Source organism: Podarcis filfolensis, assembly GCF_964270895.1.
Source record: "Podarcis filfolensis genome assembly, chromosome: 7".
In the NCBI taxonomy this organism is placed as follows: Eukaryota; Metazoa; Chordata; class Lepidosauria; order Squamata; family Lacertidae; genus Podarcis; species Podarcis filfolensis.
Window position 1 is genome coordinate 72,956,223 of NC_139603.1, and position 13,834 is coordinate 72,970,056.

The 13,834-nt window shown below is 37.8% G+C and overlaps 1 protein-coding gene across 5 annotated transcripts in view; it reads right to left on the reverse strand.

The window, feature by feature from the left end:
* CSMD3 (CUB and Sushi multiple domains 3) overlaps positions 1-13,834 on the reverse strand; it is a 584,373-nt gene that overhangs the window by 115,028 nt on the left and 455,511 nt on the right. For all 5 annotated transcript variants that reach the window (XM_083621789.1, XM_083621788.1, XM_083621791.1 and 2 more), the window contains 3 exons: positions 3,293-3,406; positions 2,638-2,733; positions 1,298-1,501 (listed from right to left, as the gene is read on the reverse strand). In XM_083621789.1, coding sequence (XP_083477915.1) covers positions 1,298-1,501; positions 2,638-2,733; positions 3,293-3,406 — 414 coding nt within the window. The remainder of the gene's footprint in view (positions 1-1,297; positions 1,502-2,637; positions 2,734-3,292; positions 3,407-13,834) is intronic.

A 13,834-nucleotide genomic window follows, 5' to 3' on the forward strand; every position in this document is an offset into this window, starting at 1 on the left:
CAGCACAGCCCTAAAGAATTAAAGCAAGGGAAAGAAATGCAAAAACAAAATAAAACGAACACCATAGGGCTAAAAATAATATCAGGGCACTGCATAATAAAGCTGATGCAGATGTTTTGGACTACAACTCCCATCAGACCCATCAAGCAAGTTGGCTGAGGCTGATGGGAGTTGTGGTCCAAAACATTTGGAGCGACCAAGTTGGTAAAGAGTAGCCTAGAACATCTGGGAAAATGAAATGGTGTTTGATGCTGAAAAGACATGTAAGTATTTAAATGACCTGGTGGCCCTCCTTGGGGATGGTCTTCCACAACAGAGATGCTACTGCTGGAAAGTCTCTTTCTTTTGTAGCCAGCCATTGTGTTTAACTTGATTAAGGCACCTGAAGAGTACCTCAGCCAATAATATCAACACATGAGTAGGTACAGATACCAAGGTCTTATAGGATGGGTTTAAATTTTAAAAATACTAAAACCAGCCTTTGATATCATAAAAACCCTTATATAAAGACCCTCCCTCCTCCCTATTGATTGTCTGGTTTTTTTTTTAATATAAATAAATCAGCTAAGAAGAATTGTCATGATGAAGAAACAAAGCAAACTTTCAAATGTTGCATACTCATAAAAAAAGAAGAGTGTAAACAGGTCAAAGCAGCTTAAGACAGAACACAAGATACCGAGAAACTATGAGCAATGGTACAGGAATGTAGAACAAATTTGGTCTCCTAGTCTTAGAAGTGATGATTGAATGAACACAGTAGCAGGGTTCGGCAGTCAATATCTTAGGTATGGAGTCTCTGAAGCAGAGTTCTGAGTACACTGGGAGCTGCAGGATCAAATGGAAGTCCTGCTGTGTGCAGAGAAGCCCACTTCCCTTGTGCATTGACACCATTAGATGTAACCCAGCAAAATCTTGGAAAATCTAAGTGCCGTAGACAGGAATAATAGAGCAAAAGTGTAAACCAGTGTGTGAGTTGAATGCACTATTTAGAGGAATTGCAACGTTTCCCTGGAAATGTATAAAAATGAGGTGACATTTTCAGAATCCTGTGAGTTTAGTGATTCTGTGTAAACAGTATTTTCTAACGTAAGGGAGAAAAATATTAACATCTACAGAAAAGAAAGGGTGGGATTCCTGGTTCTCTTTAGTGCTAACTTTGTATAATTCTGCATATAACAGAAGGCCAGTAAGGCATGGGTGCTGGCAACAGTACAGGAACAAATGTGTCAGTACTTGATACAATACTTCATTAGACAGTAACTAGACCTTTACAAAAATACAACTTTTAACTACTCACCAACACATGTAGGAAGGGAATCATTCCACTGTGCCAATGCATTGGGCACTGTGTCACATCTAATTGCTATTGATCCATAGAGTATGTAACCTGGATTGCACTCAAAAAGAACCAATGAACCAACAGCGAATTCATTTCCAATTCTTTTCCCAAATCGTGGCTCCGGCACCGAACTGCACTGGGTTGCACTTGTTCTTGGAACCGCTAGAAACCCACAAGAAATGGAATGTACTGATTCATAGTGCAAAAATATTTTTTTAGCCTGCGCAAACATTTAAAATACATTTAAAATTAGGGTTTTTTTAAAAAAATCACTTTGATGCAGTTCCTGATTGAGTGTATATATCTATTTTATCTTATATAACAAGGCCTATACTTATAAATGTTAAGTAAAACAACAGTTCTGATTAGATAAATGAGCTGTCCCTACGAGCCCTTTGAAAAATGATGCTGGGACTGTACTGTACATTAGTCGGATAAAAAAAAACCTGTGATGCATTATTGAACTAATATATGAAGTTCATATTGTTGTGATGGATAGATATTTAAATGTATTGGCTATGGTTTTATGAATATATGATCTGTTTGTCAGATCAGTATTCAAATTTTATAAAAGACTGAATTACAGTAGCAAATGTTGACGTGCAGTCATTTTAAGTGCCTGAACCATAACATGGTAAATAAAGTAAATGAAGTGAAATGACTTAATAATTAATAGCAAAATTATTGATTTAGCTCAGGGTAATACACTGTCTAAATCCACAATGATACTGAAATATGTATTTGAGTGGCAGGCAAGGTTGAATATAAATAGATCAGATTATAAGCAAAATGGAAAAGGGAAGTCTCCCTGTCTCACTTCAAGTTTGCAAACCCTTCATAGCTTTTCTACAGATTTAAGTTTCATGAATGGTTATGTCTTCTTAAACATGCTAATAATAACCACAGGGATTCAAAATACATAAGGAAATATGATATATCCAGTGCTTTTTCCCTTAAATTTTTTTTATGGGTACTCTCATTTTGACTCAAGAAAATCACCATTTTATAGCTCAAATTGGGAAAAATAAATACAGTGAATGGACAAAAGTACAAAGATTCACAAAATGTTTAGGGGTATGCATACCACTGCACTGGATATATCAACCAGATAGTATTTTCCCTATCAATATTTTATACTTCTTAATCTCTGTTGTGTTGGATACAGTTTCAAACTGACTGGAGTTGGGGTTTTTAAAATGTGTGTGTGTTTTAAAGAAAGGTCTTAGAAATGAAAGGAAATGTGTAAGATTAGCACAAAGGTTTAAGTGAAGCATATTTGAAGCACTCATGTTTCATACCTTGATAAACAAAGTGAAATCCTTTAGCTGTTATGGGTCCAACTGAAGTAAATCGGATGGTAATCTGGTTCCCTGAGCTCAAGGGAAGGGATTCTCCTATTCAAGACAACAAGCATTGTATCTCAGAAACACGTTGGTGGTGGGTTTTTTTTGCCAATAATCCTAAAATACTGTTTGCATTACATCTGGCAAACATGTTATTTTAAATCCTAATCTCAGTGTTAGGGTCCTCTTGGGTCTAACTTGATATTCTGTCAGGTTCATATTGATTGACCTAGACATAAAGTATCACAGTTGATTAGTTACATTTCGTAAGTTATTACCTTTTTATAAGTGGTGTTTTGGAGAGGAGATATTTTGCTAACACAGGCTATTCCTCTATTCATCTTTTTAGTAAAGATATCAGTGGCTTAAGCATGTATATCCAAGATTTTTCTCACTTCTGAGGAATAATTACATGTGGCTTGCATCATACAGAAACACCTCCTTTCAACTGATCCCATTGTAATTTATTTGTAGAAGAAAATATTTTGGAATTTTAACCCACCCACATTAAGAAGAAAAAAATCAGTATCAACCATCTATCCACCAGAATATCTGGCACAAATCTTTACTCAACAAACAAGGAATGCATGGTTGTTCTATGATGATATACCTGAATGAGATCCTGAAAGAGAAGATAATAAAGACGACTGTTGAGTTGGGCCATCATATACCTCAACCACGTCATGGAGTGATGTCTGGAAAAATACAAACTGGCCAAAAACCACTGAAGGAAAGATAAAAAGAAAAGTAGGAAATTAAATTGAAAGAAAATTATTGTTCATTTTTAATACCATGCATACAGCTAAGTGATACTATGATAGCAGTTACCATTTTCATACAATATCCTAAGTGTAATGAACCATTGTTTCTTCTGGTCCAGCTGTCATGTTGGTTCTGTTGGGCAACTTCTTATATTGATAGAAGTCTGCAGATTCTATGGGAGCAGGCCAGCCAATCTGTGGGGAATGTGTCTATTGGAAAGGACCACAGAAGTGCATGCAGAGAGAAGGAGGATGTCATCAAAGTACCGCTACAACCACAACTCTAACCATGACGACCAGATTCCTTTGGAGGCAAAGATTCATTTGTTTTTTTATATAATAAATTTTTATTGGTTTTACAACATATATTAACACACAAAAACTAACAATTCACAACATAACACATTAACAAACAAACATGTAAACACGTATAATTTCATAACCTTTTTTTCTTAAACCTTATTTCAACGACTTCCCCATACCTCCCTTTTCTGCATCCCTGTTTTAAACTTTTTCAGCAACCCCTAATTTCAATTACTTATAATTCAATTTCTTTGATCCTTTTTCTCTTACCCAATCATTTATCGCTGCAATTCTGTTTTACGTTACCCATGACATTTTAGCACTCATTAATTTTACAACAGTTCTTAAGATAAACTTTAAATTTCTTCCAATCTTCTTCCACCGTCTCTTTCCCTTGGTCACGGATTCTGCCAGTCATCTCGGCCAGTCCCATATAGTCAATCACCTTCGTCTGCCACTCTTCCAGCATGGGTAGTTCTTGTGTCTTCCAATACTTTGCTAAAAGAACTCTTGCTGCTGTTGTAGCATACATAAAAAACGTCCTATCTTTCCTTGACACCAATTGGCCTACCATGCCCAGGAGGAAGGCCTCTGGTTTCTTATGAAAAGTACACTTAAGTACCTTCTTAATTTCATTATAGATCATTTCCCAGAAGGCCTTGATCCTTGGGCACGTCCACCAAAGGTGGTAGAAAGTACCTTCAGTTTCCTTACATTTCCAGCATTTATTATTGGGCATATGATAGATTTTTGCAAGCTTGACTGGGGTCATGTACCACCTATAAATCATTTTCATAATGTTCTCTCTTAAGGCATTACATGCCGTAAACTTTATACCGGTAGTCCATAACTGTTCCCAGTCAGCAAACATAATGTCATGACCAATGTCTTGTGCCCATTTAATCATAGCTGATTTAACCGTCTCATCCTGTGTATTCCATTTCAACAGCAAGTTATACATTCTTGACAGATTCTTAGTATTGGGTTCCAAAAGCTCTGTTTCTAATTTTGACCTCTCCACCTGGAAGCCAATTTTCCTGTCCTGTTTGAAAACTTCATTTATCTGGTAATAATGAAGCCAGTCTCTTACTTTAGACTTCAATTTCTCATAACTCTGCAATTTCACTTTTCCCTCCTCATGTTCTATAATTTCCCAATATTTTGGCCATTTGGGTTCCATATTAAGTTTTTTCACTTCCTTGGCTTCCATTGGTGACAACCACCTAGGGGTTTTGTTTTCCAACAAATCTTTATACCGAATCCAAACATTATATAATGCTTTCCTAACAATATGGTTTTTGAAACCTTGATGGGTTTTAACCTTGTCATACCATATATATGCATGCCAGCCAAATCTGTTATTGAACCCTTCCAAATCCAAAATATCTGTGTTTTCAAGAAGCAGCCAGTTTTTCAGCCAGCAAAAAGCCGCTGATTCATAATACAATTTTAAGTCCGGCAGGGCAAACCCCCCTCTTTCTTTTGCATCAGTTAGTATCTTAAATTTTATTCTGGGCTTTTTGCCCTGCCAGACAAATCTAGATATGTCTTTTTGCCACCTCTTGAAACAATCCATTTTATCCACAATCTGCAATGTTTGAAACAAAAACAACATTCTCGGCAAAACATTCATCTTAATAACAGCAATTCGGCCTAACAAGGAAAGTCTCAAATTTGACCATATTTCTAAATCTTTCTTAACTTCTGTCCAACATTTCTCATAATTATCTTTAAATAAGTTCACATTCTTAGATGTCAAATCAATCCCCAGGTATTTCACCTTCTTTGCTACCATTAAACCAGTTTCACTCTGGAACTTCTCTCTTTCAGCAACTGTTAGATTTTTATCCAGTACTTTCGTTTTCTGTTTGTTCAACTTAAAACCTGCTACTTGACCAAATACTTGTATTAGCTCTAAAACTCTTCTCGTACTAGTGTCTGGCTCTTGTAAAGTTAATACTAGATCATCTGCAAACGCTCTCAATTTATATTGTTTAGCTCTGACCTGAATCCCTTTAACCAGCTGGTCCCCTCTGATCATGTTTAATAAAACCTCCAAGACAGATATAAAAAGTAATGGGGATATTGGGCACCCCTGTCGTGTCCCTTTTTCAATAGCAAATTCTTCAGTAACCACATTATTTACAATCAATTTTGCTTTTTGTTCAGAATAAATTGCACCTATACCATTCTCAAAGCCTTGGCCTACCCCCATCCCTTGAAGATTCTTTTTCATGAAGCTCCAAGAAATATTGTCAAAGGCTTTCTCCGCATCCACAAATATTAATACTGCCTTGGTATTAATATTAACTTCTAATAACTCCATAATATCTATTATATTTCTCACATTGTCTGATAGATGTCTTCCTGGAAGAAAGCCCGCCTGGTCTTTATGAATCTCCCCCACCAAAAGGAGGCAAAGATTCATTTGGAGTGCCTGACCTTTGCTGTTTTGCCCAACAAGAGCCAAATGTAAACAAGAAATACAAAAAAAGTAAAGAAGAAGAAGAAGTCTTTCATAGAAACATCTATCACCTCATGCCCTTAGCAAGCTGGATACAAAAGCATTAATTTATAGCTGATTAGTCTATTGGAAGTTTAATTAACTTCAGCATGATTAATGTTTTCATCAAGACTGTACATTTGGACCCTGAATCAATTTCCAAGCCTTCTTTTATCTTAGAGTCTCATGATGAGAATGCAAGGGGTCAAATAGGAGGCGGCGGGAGAAGAAAAGAAAAATTATGTGAACCACTTTGCTAGCTCTGCTAGCTCTGCTAGCTCTGCCTGGTTGGGAGAAACCCCAGAAGAGATTTAGGGAGAATGCAGGGATGCCAAAATTTCCATCAGCAAAAGGAAACTTCTTGCCCCATTGCACTTGAACTTGCGAGTTCAAGACAAAACTGTAGCTTCCCAGCTAGTGACAGTCACCCTTGGACTCTGTACAGAGCAGCAAAAATCTAAATAGAATGCTTGTGCATACTCTTCAATTCTCACATGTTCATTGAAGCCCCAATATGAAAGCTGAAAAGGACTATTGATATTGGGTTTCTTTTTCTCTCCATTCTGTACATCTTCCCGCCCTGAACATCTGTTATTAGTTATTTACATGCCCAGAATATCATTGCCTCAGGGGAAGCAAGCATCAAAGACCAGCTTTACTCACAAAGTAAATAAATGGTTGCTCTGATTTTTCTACATCTGTTATAATGAAAGGTTGATAAACGTTCACTGAAGTTAGGTCCTATCCTGCAACAAGTGTTAATGCTTCCAAGCTACAACAAACAGCCTGAATTTCAAAAGTCTTCTGAACTTCATGGAGCTTTTGGAGGTGGGAGAGAAGTGTCAGTTCATGATCTTACGACTCTGAAAACATAGTTCTAAACTGGAAGCCGGTGTGAGCAGTTCACCATTTGGATAGACTTCTTGGGAATGTTCCTACACTGAGGAGGAAAGCCATCTTCCCAGGACTGGAAAATCTAGTAGACACCAGAAATTCAGGGACACTGATTTAATTAAAAAAGTCAAAAGTTCAGATTTTACAAATGAAGTGTGTGTGGTGGTGGTGGTGGGGAAATAGTTACAGAAAGTGTAATAGCAATGATGTTATTGGTCTCAGGTCTCTTTTTTGTACTCTGAAGAAATGTCAGGAGTTTGTCAAAGAAACACAGAGAGAGAGAGAGAGAGAGAGAGAGAGAACAGCCTGAGGATGATTTTATAGCTTTGTCATAGCACGCCATTTCATTCCTGAACACTTAATTAAACGCTACATATAAGAAGAGAATTCTCTTGCATTATCCATGCAAAGTCTATCCCACATGTTAATATTAATATCCAAGTGTAGCATATTAATTTCCATGTAGGTTCTACAGCTCTATATACTGGACTGTATTGAAGAAAACATTTTTTTGTCTAGGGTGAAGACGAGAATCTTTAGAGCACAACATATTCCCTTTATTCTTAAAGGGTATCTTAAAGCTTGTAAGATTAATTATAGTGAATGATAGCTTTGGTAGGTCTCTAGTTGTTCTTTTTTTCACTACAAAAGGCCCTTCTTCATTGCTCTCCTATGAACCAACATAATTGTAGTCATACACATGCTTCTCCTTTTTTCTCCTTCCCCTTCAACAATATCTTGAATAACGAGAGCGGCATTATATTTACATTGCATTGTTTGATTCTCTGTTGGAATTGTTGTGGTTTCCAAGACAATTTCCTTTCCATTATTTCTCTATTTCATTCTTATAAATATTCTATTTTGCTTGATTGCTCTCAGCCACTCAGCAGATATTTTCATCAGTTGCTGTTACAAAGCTGAATGTGGGGGGAAATCAAATTGATGAGAATCTCCCTTCAGTTTCTAAAGAGAGTTACCCTTATAATTTGATAACCTTTTCGAGCTGTCATAAGGCTCTCACAAATGGTCTCACTGGCATCATGAGAATGTGGTTCGGCTGCTCTAGATTTCAAAATACATCAGATATAAAGAAGAAATGAATGGTGAAAATCTTCCCGGTCCACAGTAGAATGCAAATGAAGAAATCAGAAGAAGTATGCCACCTGATGATGCCTTCGGTTGTGGGGACAATGTTTTCTAGGAAACAAGGGGGATTCGGATAGAGAATACGATGACGTGATGATATCAGTGGTGCACAGTGAATTTTTTTGCAGGGGAACAGTTAGGGCCAGAGGCCCCAGCCTGCAAGGGTGATGGGGCGTGTGTGACATTGTGCAAGGAACATTGTGATGTCCTGAAATCACACATGTGAGCATCACGCCTCCCTCCCTAAGTCAGACGGAAGCTTCCCAGGCTTTGGGAAGGAGGAACCAGACTTAGTACCATAATTCACTGTGAACATTTAGGGGACTAACCTAGTCCACTGACCACACGCCACTGGATAATATAGCCACATCCACAATATACATTTAGAGCCTTTGGGTACCCCAGATAATCCCTAGTCCAGCCTTATGGGAAGGAGAAATCCTCCCCCTCCTTTTTTCTTGTGACAGGTAGACGATGATGATGATGACGATAATAATAATAATAATTTATACTCTGCCCTTCTGGCTGGGTTTCCCCAGCAAAATATTAAAATACAATAACAATAACAATAACAAGGTCTGCCTGTTCCCATGTATACTCAAATGAGTCCTGCTCCTTACTTTGACCACTGCCTTGCCATCTCCTAAGTATGGAGGCAATTACTGTATCACATATTCTAACCTATCAAACACCAACACATGAAATAATTGGGGGGGATGGGGACGACACCATATATAAAACCATCTCCGCACTATAGCTCCTCCTGCCTCCCCAGTTTTATTCATTTTAGGAGAGACAGTGAAAAATACTTGTTAGGACTTCTTAACAAAGTAACTTAAGATGATTTTTAATTATCAGAAAGGACTAAGTTGGATCTTATATAATTGCAGCATCAATTATTTGTCTCCACCACAAATAAGGACTTCTATCTCCACACTTTAGTATCACCCCCAGTTGCTCAGGTTAGTCCTTCGCAATATATATGAAGCCATGAGGAATATATCACGTCACTGCATAGCCTTTTGATTGGTTACACTTTGCATACCAAATTCACTTCAAGGCCTCAATCTTCACAGGCTTGTATTGAATTGACCTGATGGATATGTTTGTTCATGAACACCCACAGAAACACCATTACTCTAGGAGAGATCTGTTGTTTTCCCCCCTAAGGCGAGCCTTATAAACTAAAGCAAACAACTTAGAATTCAATCTTTAGCTCAGCCTACAACCAGCACAAATCAAATATTTAAAATGCCCATGAACAATTCAAATTCATAAATGCCAGTGTGTGTGGAATTTATCTCAGAGCTTATTTATTTCGTTATTTAAATATTTATAAACCCACACTTCTGTAGGAAATATAGCAAAGTGTTGTACCACATAAATACATAATACAATAATAATAATGTCAGTAAAAACAATGAAATGTCATTCAAAAGTGTTGGTGTTTTTAAAAAAATAAATATAAAAAGGATGAATTCCAAAGGCCTATCTGAACAGCCCAGTTTTTAAAAGGCATATAAAATAAAGTAGGGAAGACTCCCACAGGACTTCTCTAAGCAAGGAGTTCCACAGGGCAGGGCTTGCCTCACTACATGCGCAGTTTCTGGTATAGGGACACAGGGGACCACAAAAAGTCATCCACCAGAAGATCTCAGTTGTCATTTACTGTGCTGCAATGAAAACAACTTTTGTAATAGCATATGTTAAAACTGGCACACAATATCTAAAGATCTTTTTACAATGCTTAAAGAACTCTATATGAAGTCAACAGATGCCACTCAGACTGATGCTAGTGCAGATGTTATCTAGAAAGAAGCATTAGGAGTATATATAATTATATTCCACTCTAGTTTATTCCCACTTTCCCCTCACAGTCTTTTTTTTTTTTAAGCGTGTTACTCTTTTAGGCACATACAGTATTATGTATTTGCAGGAAACTGTGGAAACCATAGAATGTGTGTGTGTGGAGGGGGACTTATCCGAGATCACCCCAAAGACGTTTAATGTCTATTCATATCTTCACTGAGAACAACAACAACAACAATAACAAGAGAGTCGGGGAAAATTATGACTGCCATGATATTATTCTCCAAAGCTAAAACACACATTGAAATGAGCTCAGGTTTATTCACTGGGCATCCTTCTTTCCCTAGCAGGTTGAAAAAACTCAAGAACACTATTTAGAGACAAGCACCTAACTATACTATATTTGCCTTTTGCTGCGTGCTGGCATCTGCATGCTCAGTATGACAGAAATCGACTTGGCTGAGTGGACTTTGATGTCTTCAACAATTGGTGATTTAGTAGCAATTTAAGGCTCTCATACACACCCTTTACCTCGGAAAAACACAAGATAATGCAAAGCTCTTAAGCTGTCATCATTGCATACCTGTCTGAAAACAACATAGATGGGGAGGTAAATATTTTCTGAAATATATTTTTCTTCCCTCTTGGCTGGAATCCCAAAAACCTCTTCTCAGCCTATGAATTCCACTCAAGTAAATATTTATTGATTGTTCCCCATCAAGTCCTCAATGGGCAAGGGGGAAAAGTGGATTTTAGTCAGTGTGGCTGCCATTCAGCATTTGGAAATGCTCCTTTAGCTTCTCGAATAGGTAAGAAGCTTCAGGCATGCAGCACTTGCCTGAACTTAGTTTACTTAGGAAGGATGTCACAGGAGGATTTTTGTGCTTTAAAATATTCCACTTTAATTACAAAAATACAGTTGAGTCCAGAAGGAAACATAGCCTAAACATGGAAAGCCAAAGTCTACTGCTTCCATATCTGATAGGAGAGAGGAACAGTCAGCACCCACAAAATAATGTCAGTGAACAGATCCCAAACTCAGTTCTATGTTTCTGGGAATTCCAGACTGATACATTTTTCTGGTGAGATTCAAATTCACAATAAAAGCTGATTCGGAGTTCTTGCACTAGAAACCCACTTCCTTTAAAGGTGGAGTGTTTTGCAATAGGTAAAGAATAACTGTACCTTATCTCTTTATGAGACTTGCTTGGTCTATAACAGAACAATCCTCTCCCCCAGTCACTGTGTTGCTCCCCTCATAGTTGAGTTGGAAACTAGTTGGAGTCTTAGTCTTGTCTGGGTAGCAAGTCCTAGCTGATGTGTTGAGTTGCTGTTTTGATATTCATAAATCAATAAAAATATTAAAGTTATCCTAACCCGAGGTACTATTTCTGGATTAGCTGAGTCTGTAACCTGAAGTGTATGTAACATGAGGTACCACTGTATTTGCAGTCTAATCTCCTTGCAAACAAAACAGGATAAATGTTCAATAAACAGATCATCTGGAAGCCTTCTGTATCCCTAACCACTATATTGTTCTTTTCATACTTAGATTACAGTATCTTTAGTTGAGGGGAAGGAGCAAAGGACTGCTACTGGCTGCCCTATTAAGGAAGTTGCAGCTATTTACAAAAAAGGACCAGATAATCAGTGACTAAATATTTGCATTCCATTCTGGATAGAGCCGAGTGGTTCTGCAGCCCACCTTTCTATCAGAGATTAATCTTCCGAAGGCATACTCTAATCCACAAACAAGTCTCTGTCGATAAAGCCTCATAAACTTCATTTCATAAGCGTGCGCTTTTCCAAAGCGCTGTATGCACTTTTTGTGTTGAATTTAAATCTGGGCCTCCAAAACAAAACAAGGTGAACGTACATGGCAGTACATCCCATTGAGTGTAGTGGGGCTTACTCTACATAAATATGCTTAGTCTTGCAGTATATAGCTGTGTGTACACAATACATTTCTTTATATCATTTCTTTCTTTCTTTTAAAAGAATATTATAATGCAGACTAGCTGCTCATGTCTGAAAATATCAGCCAGGGATTTGTAAATGCAAACTTCTCCACTAATGCTCAAGGCAAAATGAGCCTGCTCTGTGATCAAAATTTCTTTATTTTTCCTGCAAGAAGCAGAACAAGCATTAATGGAAAGAGAGTATTTTGTATTACAGTGTATGGAGTCAAGCTCAGTGGTGGAGTGTGTGATTTGATGCAGTCTCAGATCCTCAGGCAAAGGATTTTTCAGGGCTGGAACAGAGTTCCCATTTTTGAGAGCTGCTGCCAGACAGATAGAATATAGAGGACCTTATCTCTAACATACTGGAGAACAGTGAAGTAGGGAGGACTATTTAATCAAATTTATCCATGTAGAGGAGCAGAATTTTTCCATCTGTTCATCAGATGCAGGGTTCACAATTAGCAGTAACACCTTTTCTATTTTTCCCTAAGGTGGCAGCAGTTATTTTTGCTTGTGCTGCAAGTAGCAATTGTATTGGCAATCGGCCCACCATTTTGTATCTTTCACTGGCAATGATGGCCACCAGTAACCCAACAAAATGGTGGGTAACGTAAAAGTGGTGTATTTCCATGGCAGTGGGGGGGGGGGGGAATGTAACATTTCTCAGAGAAAAATGCATTCTGAGAAATTTCAGCTCAGCTCTGCTCTGCTCTGTTGATCTCATGCTGTGCTGTTAATCTGCTGTTTTAGGAGTGCTATATTTTCTGCCACCACCTTTGTATGTTTGTAAATAAACCCAATATTACAAAATGCCATAAAACCACAGAAATCTCTCTTTCCAAAGGAACTTCATTCCAAAGGAAACCTGGAATTACTCACTATTTTTGGAAATAAGGAACTCATAATAATATAACTGAGCCTAAGGGTAATGTTTGTCTGTAACTTCTATTGTCAAAATTTCTTGGTTGTTTGTGATACAGCAGTTAAAATAGGTAAATGTTACAAGACCAGACTGCTATAGGGTATCTAAAATATACTAAAACAGGGGTAGGCAACCTAAGGTCCAATCGCCTTCTCAATCCGGCCCGCGGATGGTCCGGGAATCAGCCTGTTTTTACATGAGTAGAATGTGTGCTGTTATTTAAAATGCATCTCTGGGTTATTTGTAGGGCACAGGAATTTGTTCATTATTTTTTTCAAAATATAGTCCGGCCCCCCACATGGTCTGAGGGACGGTGGACCGGCCCACAGCTGAAAAAGGTTGCTGACCCCTGTACTAAAATAAAAGAGCTTGAGAAGCAGGGTATTTCAGTGAAGAACATTTTGAATTTGGCACCAGGAGTCATAGGTTGAAATTCCCTTCAGGCATGAAAACCACCAGGTAACTTTGGATTGTTATCTTTCAAGTTTAATTCACTTCTCAGAGTTCATATCAGAATCAAATGCAAACAGCTACAGTGTAAATATGCAACCTTTGATCCTTGAAACATGGTGTATATGTGTGTGTGTGTGTGTGTGTGTGTATACACACGGTATATTCAAAATTTGGAGCACAATCCTGTAGACTCAGAAAGATGTCCCAGGGGCTATAGTATTTTGAAGAACTCCCTCTTTGCAGTTGAAAAATTAGTTCCATACATACATGGGGCCTTTATTAGAGCCATAGAAATCTCTATTGCTGTCCCTCCTCTGCCATAGAGGGTTGTGGTGTTCATGGTATCTTTGGAAAGGGAGAATCATATCTCATATAACATTTCTAAATCCTGAAATAACTA